Source organism: Euleptes europaea, chromosome 20 (assembly GCF_029931775.1).
Source record: "Euleptes europaea isolate rEulEur1 chromosome 20, rEulEur1.hap1, whole genome shotgun sequence".
NCBI classification, from domain to species: domain Eukaryota; kingdom Metazoa; phylum Chordata; class Lepidosauria; order Squamata; family Sphaerodactylidae; genus Euleptes; species Euleptes europaea.
In genome coordinates, this window is record NC_079331.1 from 20,598,029 (window position 1) to 20,610,248 (window position 12,220).

Here is a 12,220-nt window from a genome sequence, read left to right on the forward strand (position 1 = left end):
CTTATTCACCCCAGCACAAAGGGGTGCCTTGCCTACCTTGGCGGTGCAAACCCGGTCTCAAACTCTACTCCAGTCCCCATCCCGACCAGCGGATGTCACCGCTCCAGAGAGGGAGGGTCGTCTGTACCACCGCTCAGCCCGACTCCCTCAGCAGTCCCAACTGCGCCTCCTGTGCCAAGAGCTCCAACTCGGCCGGTTGTACAATCAACCCCACCAACACTGCCTTCTAGCCCTGCTTCACCCCCCTCCACAGCCGGAGTGGACCTGCCCGATTCCTTCCTGGACTCTCTTCGTACCCAATGCCTGGCTGAACGCACTGCTCAGACACTTCCCCCTTCCCTGCTAGAACGAGATGGTTGCTGGTACAAAGACTCTAAACTTTATGTGCCTAAAAGGCTGCGGAAGGAGGTCCTGCAATTAGCCCACGGAGCCAAAACTGCGGGACACTTCGGGTTTCTGAAAACCCTCCACTTATTACATAGGCAGTTTTGGTGGGCAGGCATGCGTGCCGACGTGGACTCTTTCATCCGCAGTTGTCCTATATGTGTCACGGTCAAACGGTCCCAGGGAAAGCCCCCTGGACTTTTGCAACCGCTAGAAGTCCCCACCAGACCCTGGGAAGTCATTGCCATGGATTTTATGACAGATCTCCCTCTCAGCGAGGGTAAGACAGTCCTGTGGGTGATCACTGACTTATTCTCCAAACAGGTGCATCTCGTTCCGTGCGCGGGCATACCCTCCGCCCCAAAGTTGGCCCGCCTCTTTGTGTCACATGTTTTCCGTCTACATTCCTTTCCACGCAAGGTGATCAGCGACCGCGGGGGGAGTTATGTTGCCAAGTTTTGGAAGGCTTTTCTTAAATTAGTAGAGGTGGAACAGGGTCTGTCTAGCGCTTTCCACCCCCAAACAGATGGACAGACTGAACGTGTTAATGCTGTCCTGGAATGTTACCTGCGTTGTTATGTTAATTACCATCAGGATGATTGGGTTGAATTGTTGCCTTTTGCTGAGTATGCTTATAACAATGCTGTTCATCAGTCTACTGGTTTCAGTCCTTTCTATGCTGTCTATGGTCAGGATTTTAGTCCCATTCTGGGGTGTTAGTTGATGTTTCTGGGGTGGAGGGGGTGAGGATGTGGCATCTTGGGTACAAGCAATCCACACCACCTGGCCCTGGCTGGTAAAGAATTTGGAAAGGCCAAAACGTAAATACAAAGCTCAAGCGGATAAACACCGCTCCCCCGGTCAGGACTTTAACATAGGGGATTTGGTATATTTGTCCACCAAGAATCTACGGTCCACCCGTCCGTGTGGTAAGCTCAGTGCCAAATATGTGGGTCCTTATCCCGTTGCTCGGATAATTAACCCCGTAACCGTGGAACTGTCCCTCTCAAAGACTCTGAAGCGCGTTCATCCTGTATTTCATGTCAGCCTCCTAAAGCCTCATGTGGCCGCTCCGGAGTGGCATCCCGACCCGCCTCCTGAGCAGCCGGTCATGGTGGGGGGGGGGGAGAACATTTCGAAATTGCTAAAATTTTGGACTCCCGTTGGCATCGTGGTTCTCTCCAATATCTTGTTCGTTGGAAGAACTTCCCTCCTGCCTATGACGAGTGGGTGCGCTCCCGCGATGTTTCCGCCCCCCGACTGGTGCGCGCATTTCACAGTGCCTACCCCGCCAAACCCGCCTTCTTTCGGGACGGGAGGGGGCCTTGAGGGGAGCAGAATGCCAGGCTGACTTTTAGATTCTCCGTTTGCCTCCAGCTTCAAGGTTGTTTACCAGAACAGCCTCCAGCTGTCATAGCTTCTCAGAGCCTGGGAGCTCTGTGGGAGCCTGGTAGTGTGAACTGTGTTATCTTGATATGACTGTTTTGTCTGGCTTTCTCCATATAACCGAACGTACGCCCTTCCCCCTTCGTTCCTGCCTTTTGATTTCTAAACTCTGCATATCTGTTACCAATAAACCAACTCTTTTGGACTATCTGTCTCTGGGAGTTAAACCGTCATGAAATGTGCAGGAAGACCCCGAAGAGAGGCTGCAAAGATAGTAAGGCAATTCTCGGCAGGGAGCTATAGAAGGTGGGGAGGAATACCCAGCAAAACCACACAGTCCTTTTAAGAGCTGACCTGCCCCTCCAAGTAAAGTGCAACAAGGCTGCGTTTTCACAGGGTGGGGGGAAACAGGACCTCAGAAGGTCAGTGATTCACTGGTAAAGCCTAATTAATCACAAAGTACTCCTGGAATTTGGTGGGGGGGATGCTCTCATGCATATGACGTTTGAGAATTCAGAGCAGAAAACTGCAGCAAACCAAACTCTAATTTCCCCTGCATAAATGACCTTGGAGATCTGGAAAAAAGTTATTGCTTTTTGTGCTCCCAGTTTACAGTTAAAGGGCTGCTACAGCAGCTCCCAAAACTCTGCTATATAGTGCAATCCTAAGGGGGGTGATTGAAGGGTGTCCAGGGACGCTGCCTCCTGAGCGGTTTGCTAGCCTGAAAATGCAAGCTGAAAAAGGCATCGTTGCAAAACCCCTGTGAAACTTATCCATTGAGTTTCATGGGGCTACGCCTCCCTTTTTGCTGGTGTGAGTTTGCACTGGCAAAAGGGGGCGTTCCCGGGGCAAAAGACCTCAGGGAACTAACTAAAGTCAGCCCTGCCCCTGGGAATGCTAGCTTTGGCACTGGTGTGAGCGCATGCGCTGGGGAAACACTGTCGCAGCAGCTGTGCCGGCACCTATGCGTGGCGCTCCCACGCAGCTCCCCAGCACCAGTGTAAGTGGCCCTGCGCCAGTGCAAGTGGCACTAATGCCGGCACTAGGGTCATGCCAGCTCCAAAGACCTTTCAACCAACTCGCCCAACAGCTGGATCAATGGTGGGAGGAGAACTGAAATGGACCTACCTTTTTAAGAGGGACTGTACTTCTAAACCAGTTATAGTCCGGAGAGACTTTAATCTCTCCCATGATGGAGAGACGAGCCCGAGGTCAGGAGAACCTGAAACACACAAGGAAGAATGTTTCAGACAAAGAAAGCCAGTTCTAACAGATGTGCTCTTATGTATGCAAGGGTCCCATTCTGAGTAAATTTGCTTTCCGTTCTCAAATATTGCCTTCTGTAAATTCCACGGAGTTAACAATTAGTTGGGAAAGACTACCAAAAATCATTTTGCATATGCATTATAGGTAGTGTTTATCTTTCATTTTGTCCATAAATCCATAAGAAAAGCCCTGCTGGATCAGGCCAAAGCCCATCAAGTCCAGCAGTCCATTCGCACAGCAGCCAACTGGGTGCCTCTAGGAAGCCCACAAACAAGATGACTGCAGCAGCATTATCCTGTCTGTGTTCCAATGAATCTAATATATTTGGCATGTTTTTCTGATCCTGGAGAGAATAGGTATGCATCATGACTAGTATGCATCATGATATGATCCCAGATTGATCCCTTAAGTAAGGAATGAAGCAGAGGCCGCCATTCAACCTGGCTGTGAATTATATATGCCATACTGATCAGCGTCCTTCTGGTAACGAGGGTTTGTTTTTGAGTCTGCCTCCTCTTTAGCTCACATAGTAATTGTTTGGGCTTCCTGTAAAGCAGGATGCTCAACCCTAAACTAAAGATCCTCCCCAAAAATGAATTCCTGACCCTGTGAATCAAAGGCATGAACCCTGAAAAACGTTGTACTTTTTGCTGTGCTTTAGAATATTCTTATGGATGACCCAATCTTGTCAGATTTCAGAAGCTAAGCAGGGTTGGCCAATGGTGGGGGGACACCTGGAATTTGGGGAGTAAGACAGGCAGATTGCCTCTTCCTCTCTCCCTTCCTCCTTTGGGGGGGGTATGGTAGGGCCAGGGCAGGCTAGGATCGGGACTCTTTTCCAGAGCCTCTTTTCACTCCCAGGCTGCCCCTGCCTTCTCCCTCAATGGCCAAAATGTGCCAGGCCCTGACATAATCATGTGAACATGTGCAGAATTAATTCCATATAGAGCTTAAACACATCATGCAAACTGAGCCACTACAGAGGTTTTGTGTAATGTATAATGAAAGTCTGTGTCATGCTGACAGGCTAGCTCTGTGTCAGGCTGACAGGCTAGCTCAAGGTTAGCTCTATCAAAGCTAACTACTAAGGTTACTCTGGCTTTGTCCTTGAAGGGGCAGCGTAAAGCACTTTCTCTTATCTATCTAAGTGTGCAAAAGTCACCTCAAAGGCAGAACACTTGTCCTTTTCAAGGTCTTAAGATATCTTAATGTACTAAGAGTGCATTAATAGCTGAAATTGTGCTTATTATAGCTTAAGGGCATTTAAGTTCTCTCAAAGATAAGAGTAACAAGCTTACTTGCTCTTCTGTAATCTGCCCAAGGCTGTCAGTTACTAAAAGATGTTACAAAGTGACAAATGTAAACAATAATTGTGTTTCATGAGTTTTATGGTTAAACGTTGTGCTACAGATTTCTAAGTAGTCTCATTTAATGCGTATAGTCCTAACGAAGAGGATGGTATAGAAATTAAATATGTAACTTGATCATGTAACTCAGAAATGACTAATGAAGGAGATCCCAGGGAGACTACTGAGAAAAAGAAAGGATTTTGCAGAGTTGGTGGCAAGGCTGAGATACAATGGAATACAACATAGATGGGAATATCCTCAAGGAGTCTCATTTATATTCAAATCAAAGAGGTTCAAACTTACTGACATGGCTAAAGTTGATCAGTTCTTTCGGAGATATGAAGGAGAACTAAGTAAACCACCACAACAACCAATTAAAGAACTGGCTGAAAAGAAGCTTACAGAGAATGAGAAGGCTGCAGAAGCTTCAGGAGGAAAATCACTGACGGAAGAAGAGGATACAGACTGAATTAGGGTCTGAGGATTTATGAGAAGGAGATGGGGATACTATTGGGGGAGGAGGGGGGGAAGGGGTATTATACTTGGGGGAAAATTTGAGTTACTAACCAACAAATGATGAAAATACTATCATGGAATGTTAATGGTTTAAATTCTCCAAATAAGAGGAGAAAAGTATTCTATCATCTACAGAAATCAAAAGCTAACATTTTTTGTCTACAGGAGACACATATTTTAACAAAGGAGGCTTTAAGATTAGAACAAAATAAATTAGGTAAACTGTTTACTTCATGTAATGATAAGAAAAAGGTTAATGGAATAGCTATGTACATTCCTTTAATATTTGAACCAAGGATGTTGTATAAAGACAGGGAAGGGAGGATTTTGATGGTAGAGGTTCTGTGTGGTTACCAAAAAATAGTATTAGTTGGTATATATGCACCTAATAACCAAAAATTATTTTATATGGATTTAATATCAACATTGGCTGAATATGCTACGGAAAATATGTTATGGATGGGTGATTTCAATGGAGTAACAGATCCTCGTTTAAATAGATCAGCAAAAAAAACCCGGGAAATTTGAAGGTAAAATACCTGGTATTTTTGATCATGTAATAGAACAATGGGAAATGTTTGATGCGTGGAGAATGAAAAAAGGTAATAAAAAGGGATATACTTTTTACTCTTCAAGACATAACTCTCACTCTAGAATAGATATGATTTGGCTATTTAAAGATATTATATGCAAATTAGATGACCTTGAAATTTTACCGAAGGTTCTTTCAGATCATAATGCACTGTTGTTGCAAATGAATTTGGGAATTAAGAAAAACAAATCTTGGCATATTAATGAATATTTATTAAAAAATAAGAAAATTACAGATAAAATAAAAGTAGAAATACAACATTATTTTCAAGATAACATAAATAAAGGCACATCTGAAGATGTTGTCTGGGATGCGGGGAAAGCAGTGATAAGAGGCATTTTAATATAACAAAACTCGCGGTGGTTTAGAGAAAGAGAGTCAAAAAAGAAAAAAAACACTGGAGGAAATTAAACAGGCGGAAATATAATTAAGAAAAGCACAAACCAAATTACTTAAACAAGAACAGACTTTGCAACAACAATATGAGATTTTATTAACTACCGATATAGAAAGAAAAATATTATATAATAGACAAAGATTTTTTGAACATTCAAATAAACCAGGCAAAATGTTAGCATGGCAACTTAAACATAAAGAGAGGAGAAAGCCAATATTGAAAATAAGGAAGGATGGAAAAATTTTATTAGATAAACAAAAAATTACAGAAACCTTTATAGATTATTATTCTAATCTTTATACACAGGGAATAGTTTCAGAAAAAGAGATAGAAAAATACCTAACACAATTTGTATGGGATAAAATCTCACAGGAAAAGAAAGAATTATTAGATGCAGAAATAACATTAGAGGAGTTAAAATCAGTAATAAAGAAAAGTAAATTAAACAAAGCACCAGGAGAAGATGGCTTTACAAATCTTTATTACAAAACTTTTATGGATCAACTATCACCAAATTTATTGAGAGTGATGAATAACTGTATACAGGGAGGATCCATTCCAAATACCTGGAAGAAAGCAAATATAGTTTTAATACCTAAACCAAACACTGATTTAATGGAAGTTAAAAACTATAGACCAATATCATTATTAAACAATGATTATAAAATGTTTGTGATGATTTTAGCGAATAGGTTGAAGAAAATTCTTAATATTATTATACATGAAGACCAAGCAGGATTCCTTCCGGGGAGGTTAATCAATCAAAATGTTAGAGTTGTGTTAGACTTACTAGAATATGCAGAATTTGATAATACACCTTTTGCAATGATATTTTTAGATGCAGAAAAAGCGTTTGACAATGTAAATTGGAATTTTATGAGGAAAGTGTTAGAATATATGGGTTTTGGTGATAAATTTCAAAAGGTTATTGGAAATATCTATACTTGTCAAACTGCTAAGCCAATAATTAATGGAGAATTATCATCACAATTTGAAATACAAAAGGGCACAAGACAAGGGTGCCCCCTTTCACCATTGTTGTTTATTATTATCTTAGAGGTATTGATGAGAAAAATTAGAATGAATGCAGAGATTGTAGGTTATAAAATAGGGAGAAATCATTATAAAGTTAAGGCATATGCAGATGATTTAGTGTGTTTTTTAACTGATCCTATTACTCAGATAGTTGAATGGAGCAAAATGATTGAGGTTTACGGAAAACTTGCAGGCTTTAAAATAAACAAAAATAAAACTAAAATATTGGTCAAAAATGTTACACTCTTGCAGCAGCAGGAATTAGCGAGAGTAACAGGTTTTGGTATAGAACATAAAGTAAAATATCTGGGAATATGGTTAACTTCTAATAATTTTAACCTATTTAAAAATAATTATGAAAAAACATGGCAACAAATAAATCTGACAAATTGGGAAAAAATACCTTTATCGTTGTGGGGTAGAGTATTGGTAATTAAAATGATGGTATTACCCAGGATGCTTTTTTTATTTCAAAATCTACCGATTATTAAGGGGTTCAAAGTTTTTAAAATTTGGAAGAAGGATATTCAAAAAAATTTGTGGGGAAAAGGAAAACATAGAATAGCGTATAAAAATCTGATTCAATTAAGAGAAACAGGAGGATTAGGTTTACCTGACTTGCAACAATATTATGAGGCTTCCTGTTTTCTCTGGTTAAAAACCTGGATTAAATTAGAAAATTATCGATTATTAGAGTTAGAAGGGTATAATCTTCGATATGGCTGGCATGCATATTTGTGGTATGAAAAGGTAAATAGGGATTTTAAAATTCATATTATTAGAGCTGGGTTATTTCAAATTTGGACAAAATATAAGAAGATTTTAGAAAATACAACCCCGGGGTGGATTAACCCAATAGAAGCTTATATGAAGAGGGGAAAACAGTTAAATTTAGATATAGAGATGTATAGGGGTATTATTGAATGGAAGGAGAGTAAATGGGTTTTAAAAAGCAGGGAAGAATTAAATATAAAAGACTGGTTTTTATATTATAAACTACAAGATATTTTGAATAAAGATAGTCAACTTGGATTCAGTAAAAATAAATCCAAGTTAGAAAAGATATGAGATAAAGGAAATAAAGGATTGATTGGTAGGATGTATAAATTATTGATGACTATTAATTTAGAACAAGAAAGAATTATCCAGTCATGATCAAATGGATGCAGGATTTAGGATTCAATATAGACCTGGATAAATGGGAAAATTTATGGAAGAGGGAGTTTAAATTTACAATAACTAATGAAATTAGAGAAAATCTCTATAAAATGTTTTATAGATGGCATATAACGCCAATTATGATATCTAAAATGAACAGTCAAGATAAAGGAATCTGTTGGAAATGTGGAAAAGAAAGAGGAACTTATATGCATGTCTGGTGGACTTGTAATTTTTTTAAAAAAATTTGGAAAAAAATAGTAAAAGAAACAAATAATCTGATTAATACTAAAGTGAAAAGAAAACCATTATTTTGTTTACTGGGAATACCCACAAACGATATTCATGATCGGGATAGGATTATCTGCCAATATAGTTTTGCTGCTGCAAGGATTGTGATAGCTAGAGTATGGAAACAAACAAGTAAACCCTCAATTTAGAATGGAGAGAGAAAGTGTGGTTATATATGAGGATGGCCAGATTAACGGAAATTCTGCATGGAAATGATTTGGAAGAATTTAAGTTAACATGGTTTAAGGCCACCTCATATTGGGATAAGTTGGCAAAAATGGATTTTACTTTGTTATTTAGTGAGCTATAGAAAATTATTTTTAAGCAATATTAGAATTTAGATAATGAATAAATAAAGCTACCGGACACTTCTATGGAAGTCATGGTGATGGGTCACTTTTGGTGGGTGGGGGGAAAGGGTATTTTCTTTTGATGAATGTATTAAAAAAGGAAATGTCTTCAATATGTTATGTGAATACCCTTTTATATCTATATCTATATATATATCTATATATATCTATATATTCTCTTTTTTTCCCTTTTTTGTATTGTAAAGTTCAATAAAAAATTATATAAAAAAAAGAAAGAAATGAGTGTTTATACTTTAAGCACAGAGGAGTGAAAGGGAAGGAAGTCCATATTTGGACAATAAGATATCAGAGGACATGAGCAGTTGCTCACTAAGCCAGTTCAGCACTGCTCCTGACATCTGATAAGAGGAAATAAAGGCACCCCTCTGGAAGGATAAGAAGGAGGGGATAAAGGAGCTTTCTTCACTCTTAATGGGTTTAGAAATAGTATAAATACAGCTATAATACAGCTAGCACTTTAGAGTGCTATGACTGGCAGACTGCAGCTGTCTGATGTAACACTTCTCCATCTCAAAAGGCTTGAGATGTAAAACATTGAAACTCTGATCCTTGCGTAGGACAGCAGTTCTCTAAGGTATCTTGAAGTATCAAGATCTGGATATTTCAACATATCTTACTTACAGTCTTCTTGTGAGACTGCTTTATTCCTAGAAGAGGATAGAGACCCTTAGAATTCCTATTCTTTGAATAGGAATCTAAGTGCAATGATCTTTCCATGTATTGGAACACTGAGAGTCCATTGGATTTATGGATTCTTACAAACTAAGCCTATTTGGCTTACCAATGCTAAGAAGCATCCTGAATACAGGGCTAATAGCTAAACCTCTGAGATTGTGTCAGAACGTCCTCTACTTAACAGAGGGACTTCTGAATCTCCTCAGAGCAAGAGACCAGAGATGTTCCTGAAGGGAAAGGAGACTCTCTGTACTCTGTGAGATATGCACAATGCTGATACACTGTACAGCACATACACAGATTGGCACAGTCAAAGAGACTTTAACAGCTTTAAGCTAACACATAGTATTTATATATTCAGCATTGCTGTCTAAAACTAGAAAGAGCATGCATAGCATGTACATACACAATGCCTGATCTTAATGATGATCAGTTAAGAATATGAATAGAAGTCTTTAAAGGATTCAAGACTTAGCAAATACAGATACTCTGGATAACTTCATATGTTCTCATAGAGCTTAGACTCTTAAAGGACTCCAGATGACACAGATGACACAGCAAGGTATAGTGTGTCTTCTGTACAGAAATGTTATGATGTTTTGAATGATTTAAGTTAGAATGCTTCTAACCAAATCTTTCTCCAAAGAATTAACCATATTTTGACAGGATTTCTGTAACCTTATATTCTGAATGAAGGTGCATTGCACTAAGGATACTTTATGAGTATATTCTGACTAAGATACTCCTTTATGGAGGCATAGAGAATGTGAATGATTACTTGCTATATAAACATGTTTAAGACTAATGATGTCTATCCTTATATGATATTTTAAGGCTTTGCAACCAAAGTATATATTATATAATGTAAATAAATGTGTTTTTTATATATTTCTACTCTTGTCCATTATTATAAATTTATTGGCGTGTTCAAGAGATGTCCTAGGAGCAATAACAAGTTTCTAGGAACCGTTGATTCCGGTCTAGTGGTGTCTCGCTGAATAAGATAACATATCCCTTCTCAGGAAGGGGTCCTTTCTAAGAGTGTAGGCACTTAACTGCCCGAACCGCGACAAAAACAGCCCTAGAAAGCTCCCTGCCCACTCCCCTGTCTTTTACTGACAGAAACTAAGGCTAAAGGGCTAGCAGGCATTAATGCGTGGTAGCCTACAAAGGGCCACTGAAGACATTCATTTATTAAAGATACATGTGCTGCTTCTATCACATTGGTTAACCTCCATTTAAAAAAATATTTCAGATTTTTCTGCAAATCTGGGGCATCTTTTAGGTTTATGAAAGATCTGTCTTGTCTATTAATGGCTCCAATCTCTAGATTTAAGTACCCACAGACTTGGCCATTGATGCAAAAGAGGCAACAAAACTGGATTACAAAACTGCAGAAGAATGAAATAACCAGCATAATACATACCATAAACAAAGCTACAGAAGAGTACCTAAAGGTTTCCTCAGACATTACAACTACAGCCCTGTTCCCTTTATGAAAGGCACCCTCCTGATCAACTCCTGTTCTCATCATTCGCCCCCCACCCCTACAATTCTATTTCACATGGAATAGAATCACACGCTCTGATTATCCACCAGGCCCCATCTCCAAGATCCCACACATCACCTCAGCACAAACTACAACTCTCTTGTGACTCAGGATCACAAGACCCAAAAAAGTCCACAGCTACCCGCTGGGTTATGGATCTCTGCACTCTTCCATGACCCTTTTTAGGGAACGATGACAGCTTTAATAGATTGCAAAATACACACACCAGGCCCAGAGGTTCCAGAGTTACAAGTCATAGAATCATAGAGTTGGAAGGGGCCATACAGACCATCTAGTCCAACCCCCTGCTTAATGCAGGATAAGAAACATAAGAAAGGCCCTGCTGGATCAGACCAAGGCCCATCAAGTCCAGCAGTCTGTTCACACAGTGGCCAACCAGGTGCCTTTAGGAAGCCACAAACAAGACGACTGCAGCAGCACCATCCTGCCTGTGTTCCACCACACCCAAAATAATAGGCATGCTCCTCTGATACTAGAGAGAATAGGTATGCAGCATGACCAGTATCCATTCTAACTAATAGCCATGAATACCCCTCTCCTCCATGAATATGTCCACTCCCCTCTTAAAGCCTTCTAGGATCAGCCTAGAGAATCTCTGACAAGTGTTTGTCCAGCCTCTGCTTAAAGACAGCCAGGGGGGGGGAGCTCGCCACCTCCCTAGGCAGCCGACTCCACCATTGAACAACTCTTACTGTAAATTTTTTCCCCCTAATATCCAGCTGGTATAATAAACCTTTCCGCCCTCAATTTAAACCCATTATTTCGAGTCCTATCATCTGCTGCTAACAGGAACAGCTCCCTGCCCTCCTCGAAGTGACAGCCCTTCAAATACTTCAAGAGAGCAATCGTGTCCCCCCTCAACCTCTTCTTCTCCAGGCTAAACATTCGCTACTCCCTTAGCCTTTCCTCATAGGGCTTGGTCTCCAGGCCCCTGACCATCCTCGTCACTCTCTTCTGAACCCGCTTGATTCTGTCCACACCTTAAGTCCTAAACTCTGGAGATGGTTCTTGAGATCCGTACGACAAAGACTCATCAAATTCCTCTGCTGCCCCCCCAAAACTCCTAGACCGATCTCTCCTTTGGATTCCTAAAGTTAACAGTTCTATTGCTGCATTCTTATTAGAGCTGCAATAAATCAGATTAACCTGAGATTGCCTTTCAGTTTATCAACTGATGAGAATCCGCTGCTTGATCAATATTATTTCAACATAACCGTGCCCAAAAACCTG

At 40.2% G+C, this 12,220-nt stretch overlaps 1 protein-coding gene across 1 annotated transcript in view; it reads right to left on the bottom strand.

Moving 5' to 3' along the window:
• The window catches only part of SPG21 (SPG21 abhydrolase domain containing, maspardin), a 52,924-nt gene that overhangs the window by 37,411 nt on the left and 3,293 nt on the right, over positions 1-12,220 (bottom strand). Inside the window, exon 2 of the mRNA XM_056865705.1 lies at positions 2,899-2,992. Coding sequence (XP_056721683.1) covers positions 2,899-2,961 — 63 coding nt within the window. The 5' untranslated portion in view covers positions 2,962-2,992. The remainder of the gene's footprint in view (positions 1-2,898; positions 2,993-12,220) is intronic.